At 51.1% G+C, this 25,439-nt stretch overlaps 1 protein-coding gene across 2 annotated transcripts in view; it reads right to left on the bottom strand.

The window, feature by feature from the left end:
• Positions 1-25,439, bottom strand: part of Prkar1b (protein kinase cAMP-dependent type I regulatory subunit beta) — a 124,789-nt gene that overhangs the window by 4,340 nt on the left and 95,010 nt on the right. For both annotated transcript variants that reach the window (XM_052168125.1, XM_052168124.1), the window contains exons 8-9: positions 21,548-21,608; positions 16,089-16,210 (exon numbers count right to left, since the gene is read on the bottom strand). In XM_052168125.1, the coding sequence (XP_052024085.1) occupies positions 16,089-16,210; positions 21,548-21,608 (183 nt within the window). The remainder of the gene's footprint in view (positions 1-16,088; positions 16,211-21,547; positions 21,609-25,439) is intronic.

Below are 25,439 nucleotides of genomic sequence, written 5' to 3'. Positions count from 1 at the left end.
ACCTCTGCACATGCACCGCCTCCCCACAAATAAGTGAATGTTTGTTTGTTTGTTTGTTTGTTTAAGGCATCTATTTGGGATGGAAAGATGGTTTTGTGTGATTGCTGTTCTTCCAGAAGATCTTCCTTTATGTCAGGTAGTTCACAACTGCCTAAAAATTCAGCTCCTGAGGAATCCAGAGCCCTCTTTGGGACCTCATGGACATCCACACATATAGCAGACACACACACACACACACACACTCACACACACACACACTGTAAAAAGGGAAGGGAGGGAGGAGGAAAGGAAGAAAGATAGAGACAGAGAAAGACAGAGGTGAGAGAGAGAGAGAGAGAAGAGAGAGAGAGCTGGGGATCAGGTATGGACCGAATCTGTAATCTCAGCACTTAGGAAATAGGTACAAGGATAGGAAATTAATTCAAAGTCATCCTCAGCTCCACAGTGCATTTACAGTGCATTCAAGGCCAGCCTGGGCTACATGAGATCCCTTTTCAAACACAACACAGTGAGTTTGAGCATTGCAGTGTGTGGGACCCACCTCCAAGAAGCCAGCCTTTCAGAGGCAAGCAGATTTCTGAGTTCAAAGCCAGCCTGGTCTACAGAGTTAGTTCCAGGACAGCCAGGGCTATACAGTAAAATCCTATCTCGACCCCGCTCCCCCCCCCCATAAAAAAGAAAAAAAAAAAGTCAACCTTTAGCCACAGACTCTGATCAGCCAAGTCCTGAAGAAGGCAGCTGATGGGGGCTTCTGCATCTCAGTTAACACCCACAGAGTTACCCTGAGGGCCAGGGATGTTGAGAGGTTCTCACAACCTGGTCCTTAGGGCCTCTGTGTGGGTGCTGCTGGGTCTCCAGGGCCTAACTATCTCGGTGCCTGCCCCACAAGTCCACTCTCTAGGCATAGACAGCATCACATGGCAAGGTGGGCTTCATCCTCCAGGCTCACTCAAACCCAGTCTTGCCGGAGCCCGTGGCCAGGCTGTGCCTGGCTTAGAGAGTGACCCCTGGGTCAGCAGCTGGTGCCCACAGTGCCTGGAGTCCCCAGGTAACCTTAGCAGCCCCAGCAGTTGTATCCCCAAGCTGGCTCCTGAGCCTCTGCGTGTTTATGAATTTGGCTGATGGATGGAGTGGTCTCGTGTAAACATGAGATCACTCCAGGGCTGCCAGTGTGCGCACACGGAGCACAGGCAGAGAGCACAGGCAGGGAGCACGGGCAGGGAGCTCATGCTCACCCTCACGGGGAGGGGGGGAGGGGGGACAGCAGCAGAAGAGATTAGCGCCACCTGTCAAGACAACTCACAGCTCATGGTGGTGAACTCCTGAGCCCATCCAGGAGAGGGACTCTGACCTTTCCATGTTAGGGCAGGGGGACAGGTGGGGCTTCCTGTCTTTAAAGTCAGTGCTGGAGGTGATGTTGAGGAATGTTTAGTCTGTGGTTGCCATACACACTTGAGGACCTGAGTCTGACCCTCGGCACTCCCATAAAGTTAGACTTAGTGACCCAAACTTAGAATCTCAGCATTTGTTTTTTGTTTTTTGTTTTTAACTATGTAGTGTTTCTATACATTCACTGTCCCCCTCTACAAATAATAAAATGTCATTTTTTTTTAGATTTATTTCTTTATTTATTATATGTTAGTACACTGTAGCTGTCTTCAGACACACCAGAAGAAGAGGGCGTCAGATCTCATTACGGATGGTTGTGAGCCACCATGTGGTTGCTGGGATTTGAACTCAGGACCTTCGGAAGAACAGCCAGTGCTCTTAACCGCTGAACCATCTCTCCAGCTACTAAAACGTCAATTTTTAAAAGCAACTCATTTGTGCTGGAGCAATGGCTTGGTGGTTAAGAGTACTTGCTGCTCTTCCGGAGGGCCTGAGTATCTAGTGCCCGTGTCGGCCACCTGGCAGAGATGAAGGCAGTCGGGTGGATCTCTAGAGTTCACTAGACATCCACCCTAGCCTCAGTTGTCCATCCCTAGGTCAGAGAGAGGCACTGGTCTTAAAAATGGTCCTCCACACTCACTTTTATTATTATTTTTTTTGTTTTGTTTTTTTGTTTTTTTGTTTTTTTGTTTTTTTGTTTTTTTTTTTGAGACAGGGTTTCTCTGTGTAGCCCTGGCTGTCCTGGAACTCACTCTGTAGACCAGGCTGGCCTCGAACTCAGAAATCCGCCTGCCTCTGCCTCCCAAGTACTGGGATTACAGGCGTGCGCCACCACCGTCTGGCCACATTCACTTTTATACACATGTGCACACATTCCTCCCATACTCACTCCCACCTCCACACACATATACACATGGCCAAGTGAACACAACCCCAGGGTGCGGTATTTCTGGCCTGGGAAGCCTGGTGTGCTGGGATAAACCAGTCATCCCAGCATTTAGTTCTCCCCTTCTACCATGTGGATCCTGGAGATCAAATTCAGGTCATCACGCTTGATGACAAGTGGTCTTAACTCCCTGGGTTATCTCACCAACCCTTCATCCCAGTATTCTCAGGCAGAGGCAGGAGGATCTCAAATTCAAAGCCAGCCAGAGCTATATAACAACACAGCAACACACACACACACACACACACACACACACACACACCAATGGAAAAAAAAATCAGAAAGCCAACTTAATGTTGCTACATGCTAACAAACCATCAACCTATTCCCAGACCTAGAAAATAGTTGGGGACTTTAGGGATCTGAGTTTGTTCTTACTTCCTGTCCTGAGGCCTCAGCAATGTGTCTAGTCCTCTACCAGGTTGGCACAAAAGCTGCCATGGCTCTGAGAGTCACCACATGCCCTCTCTACATCACTAGCAAGTAAACAAAGGGAGCCCATGTCAACCTCGGTTTCTTCGTACATGAGCTTGGGATGGCCGCAGGAACTCCCAAGACAGATGTCCACAGGGATGGAATGTATACAAAGCCTCTACATGTACAGACTCAGAAAAGAGAAGTGGCCACAGTATGGCCTGTATCTCTCCAATGTAGGGAATGTCCAGGCATGGCCCTGCCCACAAATGATCAGCATACAGCCAACGTTAGGAGACAGAATAGATAGTCAAACTGTAGGTGCAGACATGGGGACCATAGAGGGGCATAGTCAGCAAGGCTTAGACCACGGGGTTGAGCCCAGAGGATAAAGGGAGCCAACCAGAAATGTGGAAGCCTCCAGCGTAGGGATGAAAATCTGGCGAGATGCTGAGGTGGGAGCAGAGAGGAGGTGAGAGTGCTGGTGTGAGGGCAGGGTGTCAGCAGGGGACTCTGTGCTTCTCACACAGAGCATAGGCAACCTGGCATCCTTGCAGGAGGAAGAGGGGCTTGGCCCGCAACCTGTGCTGTGGGTTCCCGTGTTGCTGAGGGGTTCTTTGTTATAGCAGCTCCTTTGCTGCCCTGACTAATACACTGTCTGGAGTATGACTGTCACCCCCCCCCCCCCCTGCGGTAAAGTCCCATGTCTGGGAAGTCAGCCCACGCGCGCTGTGCTCCCTTTACGTACTCCCCGATACGCTGGAGACAGACCACTGTCTCCTGCCATTGAAAGCTCCAAGGGAAGGAAAAAAAAAAAAAAACACTCCCAACTCAAGATCCAGCCTGTGTCCCTAGAAGCCATGGAAATGGCCAGACATCCTGGAGGACACATCAAGAGTTCGGGCCTGGAAAACACCCATGCCAAACTGCAGGCTCCTCGTCTCCCAGTCTCTCATGGAAGATCCCAGTTCAGCTGCAGATCTGTGGCAGACAGTCCAGAGGCGGTGCAGGGAATTGTCACTCCTAGGTGCCCGTGACAGGGTCTGGTTACAGACACTAAATTTCCTTTTAACTACCGTGACTTTAAAAAAAAAAATTTTTTTTTCCTACAACGCTAAAAGGGAAGTGTGACTTTCTTCCTAAGAAGGAAGCCAGTAGGAACATGCAGCACCCACTCCTCCAAGGCCGTGTCCTAGGGCTTCCTCTTTCCTTGTTTCACAGTCCCGTTTGTGGCGACCAGAGGTTGGACCAAGTGTCTTCCTTAGCCGCTCTCCACTTTATGTTTTGAGACAGGGTCTCTCACTGAACTTGGAACTCACCAGTTCGGCTAGACTGGCTGGCCAGCAGGCACCAGAGACCTCCTGTCTCCATCTCCTCAGCTTTGGGATTGTAGACACTTGGCCACCAGTCAGCTTTTAGGAGGGTCCTGGAGATCAGGCTCGGGTCTTCTTGTTTATAAAACAAACCCCTCACCAACTTAAGCCATGCCCCTAACACTCCCCCGACACTGTTAAGACTCAGAACATGGTAGCTCAGAACAGAAAAGCTAGGCTCTCGGAGGTGGAGTTGAGGGAAACCAGATCTGTTTGCGGAGCCAGTTCCTGAGAGGAGACTGTGAAGTGTGAAGAGACAGTCTGTGCCTGGCTGGTTCCCATGGCTGCTCATCATTAGGAGTTTGGCCCCGAGGCCCCTCCCTCTCACAACCTCTGCCTCTCCAGCATGAATGGAGAAGTGACTGGGACCCTCACCTCTCTGCTGGAGAGATCCTTCAGCATCCAGTGGAAGCCAAGCTATAGGACAACCATGAGGGATCCCGAGGAAGTAGGTTAGGAGGACAGTCAACTAGGTCTAGCCGCAAAGTGACCATGGAGCAAGGGCTACCAGGCATCAGTGCAAAAACTCTCCTAGAGAGTGAGCTAAGGCGGCCAGCGACAGGCTGGGGGGAGGGGGGATGGAGAGACGATGAGAGAGCGAAGGAGGGATCACCTGGAGAATGGGGCCAGCTCAGTGTTGGCACTTGCGTTCTTGAGGGGCACAAGAAAGGCTCCCAACTTAAGACCCCTACCTGGGACCCACACCAGGCTGAGCATAAGAACCCAAATCCCTCTGAGTCCAAAACCAGCCAGAGACCAGCAAAGGAGTAAGGAACCAAGAGGCGTATGTATGAGAAACACCCTGCCCGTGGACACCAAGGAGTAAGACCAAATGAGGAGGAGCCACACCACACACACACACACAAACACATTCTGTGCAAGGCTGAGGCCACCGACCCTTGGCTCTAGAACAGGGAATAGGCGAAACCATTTTTTTTTTTTTGCATTATTTAAAGAAATATCTTTTAAAAGAAATCTTAGTTTCACTTCCATACATGGAAACGGGTCTCGCCAGCAGTAAATGAAAAGTGACAGAAGCAATTGGAGACAGGTGCAGAAGACTACACTGCAGACACGCCAGGGGCCCATGGGGGACAGGCATGCCCATGGGGTTGCGGAAATATTCGTGCATGTGAGAACACACAGGGCCACAGGGACACACACCTGTGCACGTGGGGATATGCATGCACACAGAAACAGGTACCCACAGTGGATGCAGACACGCAGGCACACGCGTGGACCCTTTGGGGGCTCATCCACATAAGCTGCTCCCAGGCTGAGAATGGTGGATGGCCCTTCCCCTACAGGATAAGATCTGCCCACTCCAGAGACCCCAGAAACAACTCCCACTGAGAGTGAGTCGGTGAGCACATGAGGGAGGAAGACAGTTGTCCTCGGTGTCATGAGACCTGCCCCACACTCCAGGGATTCAGGCCTAGCCTGCAGCTGCTGTGTGTGCAAATCAGTCACTGGCTTCTGCGTGGATGCCAAGACAGAGAACTGACTTGCGAACTCACACACGCAAGCACGGTCACAGAGCCTTGGGAGCACATTCCAGAGACCTGGTTTTATTTTTTGAGACAGGAGCTTGCCTTGTAGTCCGGGCTGCCTTGGAGCTTTTAATATTCCTGCCGCAGCTTCACAGGGGCTAGGATTACAGGAATGTCTATCTTGTCCAGCCTCCCAAATAGCCCAGCCTGGCCAAGGATGACACTTGGCTTCTAAGTTTATCTGGTTTGGTGGTTGTTTTTGGTTTGGGTTGTGTTTTACAACACGAGGTCCACTATTATGTTGATGAATCCTTCTGTAGCCCAGGCCTTCCTGTTTCAGCCTCCCTGGTTTTGGACTAACAGACATGCCACAACATCTAGTTCAAACATTTAAAGTTCCTCCCACCCCTCCCCCAGCTGGGGATTAAACCCACATCCCTACACATAGAGAATTGTCATACCCACAGTCGTAGGTTATAAAGAAATAAATCACCACAATTAGCAGTTTTCCACGTGGAAGCTACTTCCAACTGCAGGTCTCCCACCCCCACCCTCTGCAAAGCCAGCCTGCCTGCCCCTCCTCCCTCCCCCACAGCGGATTTTTCCCTGGAGATCCTGCTGGTTGAGTAGCCTCTCCTACCTTAAGGAGCCTGGGCTCTCATCTGCGAAGGTGCCCTGCCCCACCCTCCCCTCGCGCCTCGCTCCGCTGCCTGTCTGTAACACGGCTGGCTACAGTCTGTCCTTTTGACAACTGAGCAAACACGCCAGCCCGGTGGGCGGCCGAGGTCAGCTTTTGTGCCAGTGTTTAATGGCTCCTCCGTGAGGTCTGGGCTGTGGTGGAGGCACGGCCCAGCAGCTCCAGTGGGAAAACAGACATTAACTTGGATTCCGGCGGCGCCACGGCTGCTCCCAGGACGGTTACAGGGGCCAATGAGGACCTGGGGACCATAGCTCCAGGCAGTCAAATCCTGTGTGAGAGGGTCCCCCTTCTGCAGAGCCAGTCTCTGTCACAAATACCCCCAGGCTGGGTTTGCCCAGCAGGTGTATAAACAGTGGCTCTAACGAAGCTCCGGGATTCCAGGGCATGTAGACATGGCATGCGGGGGTCAAGACAATGGTGGGGAACTCAAAATGGAGTGGTGGCACTGGCCAGGCAGGGCCCTGCTCCTCACACCCTTCTGTGGCTCGGTTCCCCTCCCCACCTCACCATTTACTAGAGAAGCTGGCCGCACATCATAAGCCCTGCACATAGACAGCCTCAGGAAAGCTCAGTCAAGCAGAGGGAAAGGCAGCATACTAGTCTAGCCATGGGTTGCCACTCCATGGGGGTGGCCATGAGCCACTGAGCTCCATCTGCAGAGCCCTGGGCCTTGCCTCTTGAGTGAGCTCTAGCGTCTGCTTCTGAACTCATGCCCCAGCTCATTCTCAGATCCATCTAGGTCTCTGTAGGCACGACTCCCCCTGAACAACGGTCCCTATCCCAGCTGACTCCACGTCAGAGGCTCCAGCCCTGCTGACCTCCACCGAAGCTCCCACATCCTGCCCGACATCATCAGCGACCTTTATCGTCTCTGACCTTCCCTCTTGGATGGCCCACTGTCCTTGTGAACAATGCCCCACCCCTGCTAACCTCCCCCATAGCTGGACCCCTTTGCTACAGACGGACCTCTCTTGATGACTTTCCCATAGATGGAAACCTCCTTCTTTGAACTTCCCTGTCCTGGCTGACACACCCAATAACACCTGCCATCCAGGAGACACTGAGCCCAGCGCTTCTGACCTTGTCACCACAGTTCACACCCCACTGCCCCCCCTATCTGACTTTCCCTGTCCAACCAAGAGAGAGTTCACAGGTCACCCTCCATCACTGCAGCCCTTGAGGGTCTCCCCAGAGGGTGCTGCCACAACTAACTTTGCCCCTTCATATCCTGCCAGGCTGGATGGGCCTGGAACCCTCAACCAGCCATGGTGTCTCAAGCCCCGCAGTCACCTTGACCAAGTGAGTCCCAAGACGTGGATGCCATGCATGCACCCTTACAGGTTAAATATACCTTCTCCTACTCCTACTTTCAACCCAGGAGGACACGCCCCAAGGATGTAAGCTGGGCAGGTCATGTACAGGTAGGCCTTTGACACAACCTAGAACTAAAGTCCCACTTCTACAAGTCTACAGTGCATCAGGTGCTTGGTAGGTACAGCTTCGTGTCTCTGTCATACAAGTTTTCTTTGCTAGAGATGAGGACCCTGGCGAGTCCTCCACAGAGTGCCTTTCTACCCGGCACACCTGCCAGACAAGAGAAACTCAATGGCATCCTGTGGGGATCTAGCTTTTCACTCAGAGACCCATAGCCACCCCAACGCCCAGATCTCAACTCTTCCAGCCCAGAGGAGATCTACCTGCTGCTCCAGTCTGCAGCCCGGTGGGCTGTGTGTGTGCTCACATGAATATGTATGAGGTGTATGCAAGAGTGTGGTGCTGTTTAAGGGCACACATGCATGTACTGTGTAAACATAGAGTGCTTGTGCTATGTGCACAAGTATGTGAGCTGCTGTGTGACACTGTGCAGGTATTTGGGCTGCGTACATACAAGTGTGCATGCCACATGGGTGTGCACTGTGTGAATGAGTGTGCACGAGAGAGTGCCTGCCATTCTGTGTATGAATACAGGCACTGTGCTCATATGCTTGCCTGTGTTGGTGTGTTAAGTGTGCATGTGATTGTGTGTGTGGTATTTGTGAAAGAGTGTGCATGCACGCGTGTGTGTGCATGTGTGAGGGCTGTGTGCATGTGATTGTGTGCTGGGTGAATGGATCCATGTGTATGAGTGTGCTGTACACAGGAGTGTACAGACAAGTTTGTGCAAGTGATTGTGTGCTGGGTCTCTATGTGATTTGTACTCTGTGTGTGTGTGTGTGTGATTGTGTGCTGTGTGAGAATGGCTTTCTACATGTGTGTGAGACTGTGTTTCTTATGTGGGTGGGTGGCAGACTGTGTGTGCACATGAGAACTGTCTGACGAGTGTTAGATATGTTTGCTTGCTTACTTGCTTGATATAGAGCCTTGCTATATTGCTAAGACTTGTCTTAAACTCCTGGGCTCAAGCAACCCTCTTGCCTCAACCTCCCAAACAGCTGGGACATTCTGACAGGTGTGCAATTGTCATACTCAGTGGGAGTCATTGCTACCAAACTGTCCTTGTAGATATGTTTAAAATGGGAACTTCTTGTGATTTATATTTTATCACGGAGACTCCAACTATATGTGACCAGCCTCATGCCCTCGGGATCCTACTCCAGCCTCCTCCTCATCCCCTCTACCTGGCAGTGCGCAATCCCATCATGCTGCTGCGAAACATCTCAACTCCTGTTGTCTCTGCTCTGACTGGACCCAGCCCATTTCCTGGGGGTGTAGAGGTTACTCTACTGTTGACAGCCATTCCTCATTTAGAGCCTTTGAACTGAGTCCTAACAGCGCTAGAGCTGTAGATAAGCTATGGCCAATGCATGGGAGTGTTGGGAGGGAAGTCGAGGTTAGAGGTCAGGAGACAGCTCCTTAGAGGGTCACTGTTCACCCCTGCACAGTGCTTCTATGTGTAGCTTCTCAAGATGAGCCCATTATAGTCATGCTTCCTGGTATCCCAAGGCCTGTACGGAGGGCAGCAGAGGGGCTGTGTGGGTAGCCATGGGAAGCAATGGTTCGAGGCACCACAGACTGACTTGTCCAGACTAGCTTATCTAGACTGGCTTGAGCATCTGTTTGGGTTTCCCAGCAAAACATGCATCCTCATAGCAACCACTTCTGCACAGTGTTTAAGGCGCCTCTGAGGAGCCAGAAGTCTCAGCTGGGTAATCCCGGACTGTGGAAGCCAGCAGATACATTCCACATCTGTCTCGCCTGGGACACATGTGGCTGGCAGGGCAAGGATGATGGGAAATTGGATCTCGATGTCTGCAACGGAGGGCCTAGGATGTGGGGAACACTGCAGCTCTGGGGAAGGTGAAGGAGTGATGGTGATGTCTTTGACACTGGTCTGGGAAGGAATGTTCCCGGTTGCTGTTTTCTTTATCCTCTTTATTGATACAAGGTCTCATGTAGCCCAGGCTGGCCTCAAAGTGGATGATATGTAGCCAAGAATGACCCTGAACTTTTAATCCTCCTGCCTACACCTCTAAAGTGCTGGGATCACATGAATGTGCCCTAACACCCAGTGTATGTGGTGTTAGGGATAGAACCCAGAGCTTTGTGCATGTTAGGCAAGGACTTTTTTTTTTTAACTTTTAGAGGGCTCACTCTTAAGAACAGCCTGCTGCAGAGGCTCGGAATCCTGCAAGAAATCTCTGGACATATCTGAAAGGTCAGTTTATCCACTGTGAGCCGTCATGGTACAGCCATCACATCCAAAATGAATGCTCTCCTGCTTCCCTCCCTATGAGCTGTAGCACCCAGCATCCAACTACCAAGAGAATGCAACTGTGGTTTATCCAGGATGGGAGCCTTGGCAAACAGGCCCTAGGAGGTCTTCCATGTCAGAACACCAAGCCCCGCTAACTCAAAGTGATCATGTTAGCTTTCCATGAGAAAGAGGATGATGGATCAGAGTCCTCTGCGATCTGCTTAGTGGGCTATGCTGTTAGGAGCTCCCCTGGCCTTCTGGATAGGGTCTATGCAGAGGACACTCATGATCACCAAATGGCCCCTGCATGATGAAGCCAGACTTCCCTGGAAACCCTGACAGCTTGTCACAGTGAGTCCAGCCAACGAGCTGGGAAACACTAGTGAGTGAGATCACCCAGTACACACACCCAGTTCTCACAGGGTGAGAATAATGCCCAACCCCTGAGAGAGCCCCCACACCTTGGAATCAACAGGCACAGGGGGGTTCTGAGTCCTGCTTGGCTCTTGGGAGTTCCTTCCAGTCCAGCACAGAGGCAAATTCAGTGTTGCTAGCAAACCCTGGGTTTATAGTCTCAAACCCCCATGACAGTGCAATTCCTCTGGAGTGGGGGTCAAAGAAGCTCCACCCACATGGCTCTGAGGCTAGGAGAAGAGGGTTGCATCTGAATTAAGGATGGATGTTCCTCCAGTCCAGGTGTGGTTAGGACAGAGCAACTAGCTGACACCACACCCAGCGTGTCCCCCAAGACAAGGACAGATGTAAATAAAGCCTTTAGGTTTCAGATGAGTGTTCAGAGGTCCCCTTGGGAGCCTAAGGCAATGGATAACCCCTGTTGACTCATGAGAGGAGTTTGGGTCATTCAGGCAACAGGCACTGCTGTCACAGGTAGCGTATAACGTGCATGGCACATGTACCCAACAACAATCTTACAACAACACACATTTCCAGCCTCTTGTGCTCCCCATGCTGGATGCACCCTGCAATATTTACATCAAATATTAGAGTGAGGGACCATTCAGAGTCTTTCTCAAGTATCCTCTGGGCAGCCTCTCTACTATGTGGTCCAGTATCAGGAGCTCCAACACAACTGGTACCTAATGCTTGGGTCATCTATAGGACATCTTTCCTATCTCAAAAAATGTCTACTTAAACTTCAACACCCCAATCCCCTTCCTGCCCTCTTCTTTCACATCTTCTGGTGCCTTTTTCTCATGACTGTAGCCCATCTGTCACCTGGAGACAACCTCTTGCCTTTCAGTCTGCCTTGCTTCGCCATGATCCCTTGTTCAATTTATTCTGTATAGATGACCCTGTGTGATTTTTGGGGGTGGGGGCGGGGGTGCAAATTCCACACATTCTAATGGCCACCTCAAATTCTGAATAAAACTACCTGACAGACCCTGGCTAGCAGGCCCCCAACAACTGCCTGAGCATTCCCCGCAGTCCCTTTCCCCAGCCAGTTCCACAGTTCTAGCTCAGATCAGAGACCTAAGACCCTCACTGGCTAGATCTAGTTCCTGTCTGCATGTCTGAAACACCCTGGCTTCCAGGCATACAGTGTCCTTTCCAAAAACCCTACCATATTATTTCCGTATTTCCCTGGTATCCCTTCTATAATGTCTGGCTCCCTTAGAACCCCTTCCTAGAGTTGCCTGGTGTTTGCCACGCCTACAGTCAAGGGAGCTAACTCTAGAGAAATACCTGAAGCATGGCTCCATACAACCCCTGGAGGACCCTAAACCTTCCCCCAGTTACTATTCCCAAAGAGAAGAACAGAGGAACCAACTGAATGACACTAAGAATGGTTCAAGGAGCCATGAGATTAGAGGTGACACTAAGTAAGGACAGGTGACTTTGAGGCATAAACACACCCCGGGGAGCCACGGTGCCAGCCCCACCCCCTACCCCCCACAGTCCCTGAGTTAGTTTGCCCTGCATCCAGGTACCCCCAGGGAGATGCAGAGATTGTCTGGCCTTCCTTCTTCCTGCAAAGGTGATCTTTATGTCCCAGCAGGGAGTCAGGCACTCTGACTGCTCCCAGGCCTGGGGGCAGCTGAGAAATGTGTTGTTTTGCAGTCGCTTCAACACTGTGGACATTCTTAAAATTAATTTGCTAGGCGAGGAGATAAATCCAATGCCGCGTTCCCATGGCAACACCTCCCATGCTGCCCAATTTCAGTCTTGGGATTTTATGGGAAGCCATCCTTCCTGGTCCAGCTGCTTTCCTGGCCGGCTCCATCAGGACCCAGGAATGGGGCAGCGGGCAGGGTGGGGGCGGGGGGGGGGGGGGGGAACAGCACGAAATGAGGAATGCGGGTCTGGAATCTGAGTTGCTGAGAAATCACTTCTCCCACCCAGCCCCTGTCCCACTCCTCTCGGGTTTTCCTGGAGAGCTGTGGGAGACCTTGGATCCAGACGAGGTCACCCTTGCCTGCAGGGCCTGGCAGACTCAGCCGAGGCCCGGGGTACCCCCTACTAGGAGACCAGCCAAAAGCTGTGTCCTGCCAAACATCCCATCTCAAGGTCTCTAGGCCCAGGGTAGCTCACCCCAGGGGAACAGAGGCAGGAAGGTGACACAGTAGGGAGTGAGCTCAGACAGTAGCAGGGACCCTGCACCACCCTGTTTGTGACTTCCACCTTTGTGTCCTAGGTGCTGGTTCCACCGGTGGGTGTGACTACAGGAGGCACTCCCAGCGCCTGCCGGGTCTGCTGAGTGTTTTCTAGAAGCTCTGAGGATCAGGTGTCTGAGAGGCTGGCAGCTTCCCCATCCTGCTCAGAGACAGCTGCTGTGACTACAGCGATGGGAAACAAGCTACTTGGCCTCAGAGGGTGCGGCCCTGCGGAGACCTCTGTGAGGTATATAAACGGGCTCCAACTCCTTCATCTGCCTGTTCTGACTGTGATAACGAGGCTCCCAGGAGCCAATGGTATTAATCCCCCTTCTGGATGTCCCCAGAGGTGGTGTGGAAAATCAGTTCCAGAAACAATCACATGTTGTTGGCCTAGCAAAAGCCAGGCACACACAAGCAGCCAGCACGACATCCTGTAGCTCTCAGAGCACCGGGGCTCGGGGACGGGTAGATACCCTTACATCCGGGTGGGGGGAAGGGCAGGGGATAGGGAATAGAGATGTGAGCTTAGTAGCTAGGTTTCCCAAGACTGCCAGTGTCCTCCTCAGGCTGACAAGGACACAGTTTACAAAATGTGGAGTTCAGAAAATCCCACACTAGGAAAATGTGGTAACTACTGCTTGAGGCATGGCTGTGAGACAGGGCGGGCAGGGGTGGGGCGGGGCGGGGGCGGGGACAAGGCCAGGGCGGTGTCAGCGGCAGGGCCAGGGGCAGAGGCAGGGGCAGTCCAGGTGTAAAAGAAACAGGAGACTTCACGCCTCAAGGAGAGGAGCTCAGACACAGCAGCTGAGCGCACCTGCCCACATCCCACAGGGAGCTGGGTTTGACTCTCCAAGCACAGCTGACTTAGATGTGGCGGAAGCCACCTCCAAGCCTTGTGAATAAAGCTTCACAATCCCCCTGCGGTGCATTCTGGTCCCGGTGGACTTAGGGTCTGTGGGTTACCTTTCCAGATTCAGCTGATCACAGAGGAAGAAGGGTGTTTTTTTTTTTTTAAAGCTACGTTGCCAAGGAGACCACTTCAAACACATTTTATAAGGTTGTGAAAAGTATACCTTCCCCTGGGGTTGGGTTACATCCCTGAGGCCCAGACAATATGCGGTTCATTGAATGAGATCCAACCTCCTCTCCCTCCTTGCCAGTCAACGAAGGCTCAAACTGACTGATGTGGAGGCCACCCTGGGAAGCAGGCACCTTCTTAGAAACCTTTCTGCATTGAGGACACTGGGGACTTATGAAGACGCTGGTAAGGTCCCCCCCCCCCCACACACACACACACTGTCCTCAAACAACAGATCCTATTGGAAGATCAGGGGCATCCTGAGGTCAAATTTCACACCTTCACCAGAGAGACAGGAAGAGAGAGGAGGGAGACATGAACTACATGAAGCAGAGCAGACCATGGCCTGTTATTCTAGCACTCAGTCAACAAGCAGACTGATTCCAATTCAAGGCCCAACTAGTCTATAGAGTGAGGCTCTGTCTCAAAAAAGCCAAAGAGAGAATGGGGGAAATAGCATGAGGACCTCAGTTTGATCCCCAGCACCGACATAAAAAGTCAGGTGTAGGGCTGGAAAGATGGCTCAGCGGTGAAAAGCACTGACTGCTCTTCCAAAGGTCCTGAGTTCAATTCCCAGCAACCACATGGTGGCTCACATCCATCTGCGATGCGATCTGACACCTTCTTCTGGTGGTCTGAAGACAACTACAGTGTACATATATATATGTGTGTGTGTGTGTATACACATATATATATATATATATATATTTTAAAGGTCAGGGGCTGGAGAGATGGCTCAGTGGTTAAGAAAACCGACTGTTCTTCCAGAAGTCCTGAGTTCAATTCCCAGCAACCACATGGTGGCTCACAACCATCTATAATGGGATCCTATGTCCTCTCCTGGTGTGTCTGAAGAGAGCAATTGTGTACTTTATACATAAAATAAATTAAAAAAAAAAGTCAGGTGTAGTAGCCTATCCTTATTAGCCCAGGATTGGGAAAGTAGAGGCAAGAGGATCACTGGGGCTGCCAGAGGGTTCTTCTCTCTCCTTTTTCCCCCTCACTGAGACAAGGCCACTCCATGTAGCCCCACTTGGTCTAGAACTCCCAATCCTCCTGCTTCAGTGTCCCAAACAGTGGGATTGCATAGCACCACGCCCAGCACACCTTCACACCTCAACCTGAAGATGGGCTCCTACAGACACAGAGGCCATGTTCACGACCAAACGCAGAAAGATTCAGAACTCAGGCAGGGGAGGAGGCAGGACACAGCATTGGAGGATAAGGCTAGGGGCAGATGCCCTCAGGACAGGCACGCTGGAAGTTCTGTACAGCTCCCACTGGGATGCCAGCCATTATCCTGGTCCTTGGAGCCTGAGAACTAGCCTGGTTCTGCTGCTGGATGACTCGTCACATAGATGTCCCTGGCATGATTGTACCTTTCTTTCTTACATGGTCAGGATGGCCTCTTGGGTTAGGGGTTTGTGTAAAGTCAACCACACACATACACACACACACACACACACATGAGTCTTGGAGATTGAAGTGCTGGGATGGAGGAAGTGGGTTCATTCTAGTCTTGACCAGAACAACCATTTGCTTTACCCATGGTTCTAGTCATCTCTCCTCTTTACATTTATTATTACATTCATGCATATTTGTGTGTGTGTGTGTGTGTGTGTGTATGTGTGTGGTTATGTGGGCATATGTGTGTATTTGTGTATATGTTTGTGTGTGTATATGTGTATGCTTGGATGTATGTATATGTATATTTGTGTGTATGTTTGTGTGTGTATATGTGTATGCTTGGATGTATGTATATGTTTGTTTGTGTGTATATGTGTGCATGTGTATGTTTGTATATTTATGAGTATATGTGTATGCCTGTATGTATGTATGTGTGTATATGTGTGTATGTGTATGTTTGCATATGTTTGTGTGTATATGTGTATTGTGTCTTTGTGTATGTACATGTATGCTTGTGAGTCTATATGTGTGTATGTGTGTATGTGTGTGCATCTGTGTGTGTCTCTATGTATATGTGTATGTTTCTATGTGTATTTGTGTCTGTGTGTATCTGTGTGTATGTGTATGTTTCTGTGTGTATGTATGTATCTGTGTGTGTATGTTTGTTTATGTGTGTGTCTGTATGTTTCTGTATATGTGTGCATATGTGTATCTGTGTGTTTATGTGCATATATGTAACACAATGCCATCACACCTGTCATCATTTTTAAGGAGAGGCTTTTGATCTCAACAACAGACAGCATGGTGGCAGGGGTGAGAGGCTCTCCTGCCAACTCTCCCATGTAGATACTTGGGGGTGACGTGGGGGATGTGAGATGAAGAGGGGTGCGAGGTAAGGGGAGCAGAGAACTGCTGCGCTGGCTCCCACTCGGGTGCCGCCCAGACCCCCTGGGATCAACGGCCTGCATCCCAGAGGACTCACCTCTGTGATGATGTAGAAGTCATCCCCGGGCTCCCCCTGCACAACGATTTTCTCTCCATCTTCAAACTGCACAGGCTCCAGGGCATCCGCGACAGTCAGGCGTTCCCACTTCTCCAGGGACTCTGCAGGAAGAGAGACGGGGTCGCAGGTCACATTTCACGGCCATGGAATCGTGGGATGCTTTCTTAGGAAGCCCAGTGCTCAGATCCCTGAGGAGATCTGAGCCCATGCCCCTCAGAGGTGACAGATAATACTGCAGTAGAAACCACAGGATGCTGAAACGCCTGATCTAGTCTGCAACACAGAGGCTGGCACCTCTCAGCAGTAGGTTCTATCCAAGATGTACTCTGTGTGTAAGCTGCTTGTGGTAGCACAGGTCTACACCCCAGTTACTCAGGAGGTTAAGATAGGAGTATTATGTTCAAGGCACGCCTAGGGTAAAGAATGCTTTCAAGAGACTCTGCACAACTTAGAGGGATTTTCGTTTCAAAATAAAAAGTAAAAAGAAGTAAGTCTGAAGATGAACTTAGCAGTAGAGTCCCTGCCTAGAATCCCCCAGTGAGGGGCTGGGGGCGTGGCTCAGTGGTAGAGCTCCTGCCTAGAATCCCCCAGTGAGGGGCTGGGGGCGTGGCTCAGTGGTAGAGCCCCTGTCTAGAATCCCCCAGTGAGGGGCTGGGGGCGTGGCTCAGTGGTAGAGCTCCTGCCTAGAATCCCCCAAGGAGGGGCTGGGGGCGTGGCTCAGTGGTAGAGTCCCTGCCTAGAATCCCCCAATGAGAGGCTAGGGGCGTGGCTCAGTGGTAGAGCCCCTGCCTAGAATCCCCCAATGAGGGTAGGGGTGTGGCTCAGTGGTAGAGCCCCTGCCTAGAATCCCCCAATGAGGCTAGGGGTGTGGCTCAGTGGTAGAGCCCCTGCCTAGCCTGTGCCAGGCCCTGGGTTCCATCGTCAGCACAAAAATATAAAGTAAAATACATTTGACTCCTATTTATTTATTTTTTTTTGGGAGATGCACTTTGAAAACAGCATGGCTCTGTGATATAAACAGTAGGTACTAAATACTGAGTCGATATTCATTTAAAGAGAAATTCTCTCTCTCGAAAAGAGATAGACTAAGACATGCATGTACAGGTCCACAGTTGATGTCAGGGATTGTTTTCCATTGTCCTCCCTCCTTATTTAGTGAGTCAAGGTCTCCTGATCGAATCCAGAGCTCACTGATATGACTGGTCTCTCACTCACTGGGTTGCTCTGGGACCCCATGTCAGCTTCCAGAGAATTCAATTATAGGCAGGCTCCCACAGGCTCCCACAGGCTCCCACAGGCTCCCACAGGCTCCCACAGGCTCCCACAGGCTCCCACAGGCTCCCACAGGCTCCTACAGGCTCCCACATCTATGTGGGTGCTGGGTTCCAAAGTCTTATCCTCATACTGGCATAGCAAGCATTTTAACTAAAAAGACATCTCCCCAGCTCCTTGGGGTTTTATTGTTTTGTTTTTTTTTTTTAAAAAGGGGGGTTTATTTATTTGTTATATGTAAGTACACTGTAGCCTTCTTCAGACACCCCAGAAGAGGGCATCAGATCTCATTATGGGTGACTGCAAGCCACTATGTGGTTGCTGGGATTTGAACTCAGGACCTTTGGAGGAGCAGTCAGTGCTCTTAACCGCTGAGCCATCTCTGCAGCCCTTGTTTTGTTTTGAGACAAGGCCTCAGTATATATTCCAGGATGAGCTTGAACTCCCAGTATGGTTACAGCTTCAATGCCAATGTAAATAATGCGAATAATCTGGGACGAGAGTCTCAATGGGGGCTTGCCTAGGTCAGGCTGGACTGTGCACGTGTCTGCAGGGGATTGTCTCAGTTGCCTTAAAGGATGTGGGCAGACCCAGCCTAAAAGTGGGCGGCGCCATTCCCTAGTTTTGGACTTTGAACTGTGTAAGGGGAGAGAAAGCCAGCTGAGTGCTAGGTAAGAACGCATTCATTCTCTCTCTGCCTTTGACTGCAGATGTGATGTGACCAGCTGTCACAAGCTCCTGCCAACTCCACTTCTCGAGAAGCTCCAGCCTAGAGCCCTGTCTCCCCTAAATGGCTTTTGTATAAGGTGTTTAATTTAACAGCAACAGAAAGGAATCTAGGACACACCCTGTGTAGCTGTGGCTAGTCCCATAGCAGTCCCCCTGCCTCAGCTTCCTGGATGCTGGGCTTGCAAGCTCGAGCCACCGTGATCAGCCCTGACGTTCTGGCACCCAGAAGGGACACACCTGCCAGTATTTTACGCAAAAAAAAAGTTAATTCTGAGGCTGAGTTTACCTTTAAATGCTCATAAATGCAGCAGGCCCCTGAATCCTGCACACAGCTTGTCTTCCTCAGGCCCCCAGAGAGGAAGAAAAACATAAGTGGACATTTCTGCTAGGAAACCATGGTCACCTTTTTTAACTATGTCCCCCTCCCTTCTGCCTCGCTGCGAAAAGAAACCTTTCTGGCCTGCACTTCAACGCTACATATGTAGGCCAGCTGCTAAAAATAAAAATTTAAAAAGGCATTCATTTTAGATCTAGGTTAGCAGGGAAATATGCCTCCTTTAAATCCCCTGCCCGTGCTCCACACTGCTAAAGGGTCACATTTCCAAGGAACCCCAGGCTTCAGGGAACCCTGCCGTGTAGTACTAAGTCCTACTCCAGCCAGAGCCATGGGTCCACCTCTCTTTCTTCTTTTCCTCTGTCTCTTCTTGGGTTTTTTTTTTCTCTCTCTCTCTCTCCTCCCCTCTCATTTACTGAGACCTAGTCTCAAAAGTAGCCAAGCTGACTTTAGGACTTTTATAATCCTCCTGCCTCAGCTTCCTGACTTACAGATTTATACTGCCACGTGTGACTTGTTGCAGCTTTCTCTAAAATGTCTTTGACCAGGCACGCTGGCTCGTGCACTCGTGAGATGGGGACAGAAGATCAGAGTACTTTCATGACAGCCTTGACTGTAGAGGAAGTGTGAAGCCAGCTTGGACTGTGTGGTGGTTTGGGTAAGAATGGCCCCAGAGGCTCATACGCTTGAGTGCTTGGTCATTAAGAAATGGTGCTGCTTGAAAGGGATTAGGAGGCGTGGCTTTGTTGGAGAAGGCGTGGCTTTGTTAGAGGAAGTATGTTCCTGAAAGTGGGCTTTGAAGTTTCTAAAGCCCAAACCAGCCCCAGTTATCTTTCTTCTGCTGCCTCCCAATCCACATCCTACAGCTCTCGGCTAACATGTCTGCCTGCATGCTACCATGCTATCCGCCAGGGGAATAAAGGACCAAACCTCTGAACTGCAAGCAAGCCCCAATTAAAGGCTTCTTTTTCTGAGAGTCACCTTGGTCATGTGTGTCTCTTCACGGCAATGAAGCAATGCATATCACCCACTGTAGAATAAGGTTATTTTTGAACGAAATTATGGTCTGTGTCAGGAAGAAACAGGTGCAGAGTGATACTGGAATGTTCATGTGGGACACTGTGTGCGATAGAGGCTGCAGTTAGGATGCTCATTGTTAGTGAGGGGCGTGGCTCAGGGTAAAGCCCTTGGCCAGAATCCCCCAGTGAGGGGCTGGGGGCGTGGCTCAGTGGTAGAGCCCCTGCCTAGACTCCCCCAGGGAGGGGCTGGGGGTGTGGCTCAGTGATAGAGTCCCTGCCTAGAATCCCCCAGTGAGGGGCTGGGGGCGTGGCTCAGTGGTAGAGTCCCTGCCTAGAATCCTCCAGTGAAGGGCTGGGGGTGTGGCTCAGTGGTAGAGCCCCTGCCTCGAATCCCCCAGGGAGGGGCTAGGGGCGTGGCTCAGTGGTAGAGTCCCTGCCTAGAATCCCCCAGTGAGGGGCTGGGGGAGTGGCTCAGTGGTAGAGCCCCTGCCTAGAATTCCCCAGTGAGGGGCTGGGGGCGTGGCTCAGTGGTAGAGTCCCTGCCTAGAATTCCCCAGTGAGGGGCTGGGGGTGTGGCTCAGTGGTAGAGCCCCTGCCTAGAATCCCCAGGGAGGGGCTGGGGTTAAACAATGGAATACTTGCCAAGTATGTACTTGGGGATCAGCAGCAGCACCCTACTCTCCCCCCTCCCTGGATGTTTTTAAGCACAGCCCACCCCACCCCCACCAGTGGCATTTAAACGCGTACTCTTCCAAGGTTAGAAAACCAGATTTGCCACAGCATTATCTCCTAACAGCATACATCTTAGGTGAAAACTGAAGTAACTGTAAAGGCGGCAGCCAGTTTTTGGCCCCAGAGTTTTAAATGAAACAAGACACATTTCAGAACATTTAAACTATGCACGCAGAGGCAGAGGCAGAGGCAGAGGCAGAGGCAGAGGCAGAGGCAGAGGCAGAGGCAGAGGCAGAGGCAGAGGCAGGGGCTTTGCAGTGACCTGGCTGAGGGGAGTGGCTGGGGAGTGGCTGCCTGTGGGGATGAGTCTCTGCTGGGGAAACAAACAGGTTCTAAGTAAAGGGTGGGGGGGGGCTGCACACCCTGCCACTGGGCTTCTTTCTCTGAGCCAGCTTCTTACAACACTGCAAATGGCCGGTTCTGCTGTGCAGAGGCTCGCCACAATGAATGAATCAGTACTGCAACAGTTCATTAAGGGCAGGAAAGGGAGGCACCTTCACACAGCAACGGGACAATGTGTGTGAAGAACCTCTGTGTTTAAGAGGCACTGAGAGGAACAGGTGCCAAGCAGAGCCCTCCCTCCCCCTCATAATTCAGAACAAGATTACCATCATCTTCTCCAAAGGTCTCTGAGCTACTTGGCTGTGCGCACAAGCCCAGGGTGCATCTATGACCCACAAGTCTCTGCAGGCCCTGGGGATGGAACATAAAGGTGGCCTTGGAAGGGCAGTGATGTCACTGAGGAACCTTGCTCAGGGTGAGCCAAAAGGGACGGGGAAGACAGTTAGTGTGTGACTCCAGATAGGAAAACAAAGAGGTAGCTTTCAGCTCAGAATCATGGAGCTGACATGGGAGCATCAGAGACAGCAAGAGCAATAAACGGACACAGCACAGAAGGGACAGGGACACCTATGGTGTGACATGCTCACAGGTAGCAGGGTATGCGTATGCACCTGTATAAAGGTCTACAGTGAATGCGTGCATATATGAACATGTGTGCACATGCATGAATATGTGTACTATGAACATGTGCCACACATGTGTGTTTCCATATAAATGTGCACACACAGGAATGCATGCTACATTTGTGTATATGTATCTGCATATACATGTGCACGTACGCAGGTGTATGAGTGTAGGTGAGTGTGTGCTATGTGTGTATACATGTACCGCCACTCCTGCAGGAGCCACACACAGGGGTCTGCATTTGCACGTGAGCATGCCTGTCCCAAACCTGGGTTATGCTAAGCAGAGGTGACCTGTCAGTCACACAGGGAGATGATGTAGATGTGAGTTGGCTGCAGGTGCTCGCGGGAGGCTGCAGAGAGGCCGCAGGTGGCAGAGCCACTCACCTAGGATGGAGACTTTGCTGAGGAATTCCTCATACATCTTGCGTTTCCTCAGTGTGCTTCCCTGTGAAAGGAAAAAGCAGAACAAGGCAGGTGGGTCCCCTGGTCTCAGCCTTTCCACGCTTGCAGACTCCTCTCAGCAATTAGCCTCTTCAGAGGCAGCCCATTAAATGTACATATGAGAGCCTATGCCTCCTACTGCCTACTCTTCACCTTCTATGCCTTCTAAAGTAGATCCTGGTACCATCAGCAGTGCTTCCTGGGGTCCAACCCTGAGCAAGCCACCCCCATCCCCACCCCCACTCCCACCCCCAGTGAATGGGACCATGAGGTTTAAACTTTCCAAAGGTGACTGTGGCTATGCCTCCCCTGCTCTTCCCAGGTAGAATCTAATGTGTAATGCCCCTGCCTCAGCCACCTGACTTGTATTTTAAGTATGCACCATTAAAACTTACCATTACAAAGCCTGTAGGTTGTCAGGGCATCCAGCCATCCAGTGGACCTCCTGGCAACCTCAGGTGTCTACAGCAATTGTGGGAAGGCTTGTGCCTCCTGCCTGGCCATTGATGAGAGGCCATAGATGTCCTAGAGCAGTTTGCCCTGCCTCCCTTTGCTGCAGCTGAGACGCTTATTCCTGAGGTCTACACCAATCTCAGGTACTGCAGCCCTGACTAGGAGTCTGCTGAGGAAGATGTACATTGGAAGATGTCCGGGAAAGGGTGATGGATCAGACACGAGGCACAGGACCGAGGTCTGAAAATTCCTGACGCATGTGGCTCAGTCTTGTCTAAGAGACTGGCAGTCTCAGTCCTACGGCGGTGGCATTTATAATATAAGCATCCCTTGTGGGGCCAGATGCTAAGCTCTAAGCGCAGCAGCACAAGGTGCAGCAGCCCCGAAGCCACTGGAGCAGATATGGAGAGACCAACACATGCAGGCTCAAAGCTGAAGTGTGGGGTGTTAAGGACAAGGCAGAGCCAAACATGGGGCCCTCTCTTGACACCACCCACTGGCAGGGCTGCCCCTGCTCTCTGGCAGCAGGTTTAGCTGGTGTAAGGATGTCCATGTCTCCATCAACTAGGCTTGCTGCAGATGGCTCTATCACACCCCAAATAAGGGTTGCAGCAGGAGCCCCTCTGCATGGGGCGTGAGGAAAGCCCTCGGACCCAAACTCAGAGCCATGAGCCAAAGTCAGTCAGTGAAGCCCTGCGGAGGGGAACAGGACTTTCAAGAGAAGGACTGAACTGAAGGCACGTGGCAGTAAATTCCAGTCCCTGGACAGCTATGACAAAAATGTGAGCTTCGGTGAAATGAGAAGGAACAGCCCTCGAGGCTGCAGGGCGCACCGTGGCTTCCACAGGGCCAGGCCGTGGGGTTCTCCCTAGCTGTGCACAAGGTCGACTGACTTTCTTGCTTGCCTCTAGACACTCAATACTCCTGGCACACTTCCCGGGCTCTCAGCATCCAGAACACAGATCGGGGAGGTCAATGGGCTTCCCACTCTCAGAAAGAACGTGAAGCCCACCATGGGTACCACTCGAGCTCCACACCACAGTGAGGCTGGAGACAGAGGTCTGCTCACCCAGGTCCTCCTAGGGCTTCGCGTAGAGAACAGCCAAGCTAAACTTATGAGGGATCGACACTTCAACCCAGGGAACAAGGGTGAGTCTGGATGTACTTTCCATATCACTAGTCCTGGGGGAGTGAGTTTTTTTTTAAAATCATTTATTATAAGAATTGAGATTCAATAAATATTCCTACTTATGTTGATAGTGGAGATAGTGTTGGTGTCAGTGATGATGATGATGATGATGATGATGATGATGATGGTGATTTAGTGATGATGGTGATGCTGAGATAGTGATGATGGTGATGCTGAGATAGTGATGATGGTGGTGGTAGTAATGGTGCTACTGGTGATCATAATGGTGGTGATGATGGTTGTGGTAATGATAGAGATGGTGGTGATGATGGTGGTGGTGGTGGTGATGAGCTTCCCACTCTCAGAAAGAACGTGAAGCCCACTGTGGGTACCACTCGAGCTCCACACAATGGCAAGATGGGGATGATGGTGCTAATGGTTTTGACGATGATGATAATTATGATGATAGTGGTGATGGTGGTGATAGTAATGACAGTAATTATGTTGATAGTGGTGCTGGCGGTGGTGATTACGGGTGATGGTGATAGTATCTTTGACACTGATGGTGATGGTGTCAGGCCGCTAGTGTGAACTGATGGTGACAGTCGACGACTCTGGTGGAGAAGACGACCTCTTTCTGGGTACACCAGAGGAGGGCTTGTGGCGAGGGCAGCCTATCACTGCCTATGTTCTGTGTCTCTGTCTGTGACATCATACCACTGCTCAGGTAAAGTTGTCAACACCTGAGCTCAAAGGATCTTTTGCTTCCTGTTCTGATACAGGGCACCATCAGCCCGAGACAAGCCCCTAGTCATCAGATATGGGATGGGCAGCTCTGCGGACAGGTACCCAGAGGCACCGGTCCCAAGCACCCCAGCCACTCCCAGGAGCACTCTTGTCTCAGAAGATGGTGAGTACACCTGAGACCTTGCCTCCAACACTGCTTTCAATGTGCCCCACATCTCTGAGAGACACTTTATACCTCTACTGGACTGGAAACAGAGGCCTAAAGGGTAATAGTCTGGCTCCTGTCTCATGAGTTGGGGATTGAAATCGCTGTCTTAGATAGAGCGCTCTCTCTCTGTCTCTGTCTCTTTCTGTCTCTCTTTCTGTCTCTGTCTCTCTGTCTCTCTGTCTCTGTTCTCTCTCTCTCTCTCTCTCTCTCTCTCTCTCTCTCTCTCTCTCTCTCTCTCGTTTTGGTTTTTAGAGACAGGGTTTCTCTGTGTAGCCCTGGCTGTCCTGGAACTCACTCTGTAGACCAGGCTGCACTCAAACTCAGAAATCCACCTGCCTCTGCCTCTCAAGTGCTGGGCTTAAAGGCATGCACCACCACTGCCTGGCTAGATAGAGCTCTCTTTGTAGCCAAGGCCGGTTGTTAACATAAGAATTTGCCTGTCTCTGCTTTCTAAATGCAGAGATGAAAGGTGTGTGTACCAACACACCTGGCTTCTTTGCTTTGTTGAAGTATACTTTAATCCTGTAGCCCACACTAGTTTCAAACTCACTATATAGTCCAGGCTAACCTAGAACCTGTAACTCTGTCTCAGCCTCCCAAACGCCAGGATTACAAGCATGAGCTCCCACGACGTGCCAAAGTGTATTCTCCCCACTGTGGGGACAGAAGCTGTGTCCATAAAGCCACTGCCGTGAGCTTGTACCCTGTGGTCAATCTCCATCCCCACCCTGGATTGGGAGAAATCACACAGCAAGTCCAGGCTTGGAGCTGGTACAGAGCAGAGCTAAGGTGTTCCAGTCTCTTCGACGTCACAGACACGTTATCACCACCCTCCATGTTCCTGTGTAGGCTTAGCCAGCCGCAGCTGTGTTCAAGCCTGCAGGTAGCTTTCAGACAGACTTCAGTGCAGGAGGAGAGGGCTCAGTGCTGTATGGAAAGACAGGCACAGGAGGGCCTGGCAACCATGGCTATCTCCTCTCTGGGTGCCTGTCTGCTAATGGCAGAGACAGTTCACTGTTCTCTCTGCAGCCCTGTGCACACTGGGACACTCATAGTGTGATTTCCATGGCCGGGAACCTCTTGGAGGCACAGCTAGGTACCCATAGTCCAATTAAAGTATGAGGAGCCAGAAGAGAAATCTATCCCCAACTGGGGAGAGAAATCTATCCCCAATCATGTACCGACCCTGGAAAGTGATGCCCATGACACAGGTATCAGCAGCCACCAGGGCTCTTTACCAGCTAGACCTTGGACTCTAGAAAGCGGGGGCAGACAGCCCAGGAAGTTCACGCTTCAAG

Source organism: Apodemus sylvaticus, chromosome 22 (assembly GCF_947179515.1).
Source record: "Apodemus sylvaticus chromosome 22, mApoSyl1.1, whole genome shotgun sequence".
NCBI lineage: Eukaryota > Metazoa > Chordata > Mammalia > Rodentia > Muridae > Apodemus > Apodemus sylvaticus.
Note: the sequence above shows the minus strand (reverse complement) of the source record. Positions and strands in the feature narration are given on the sequence as shown.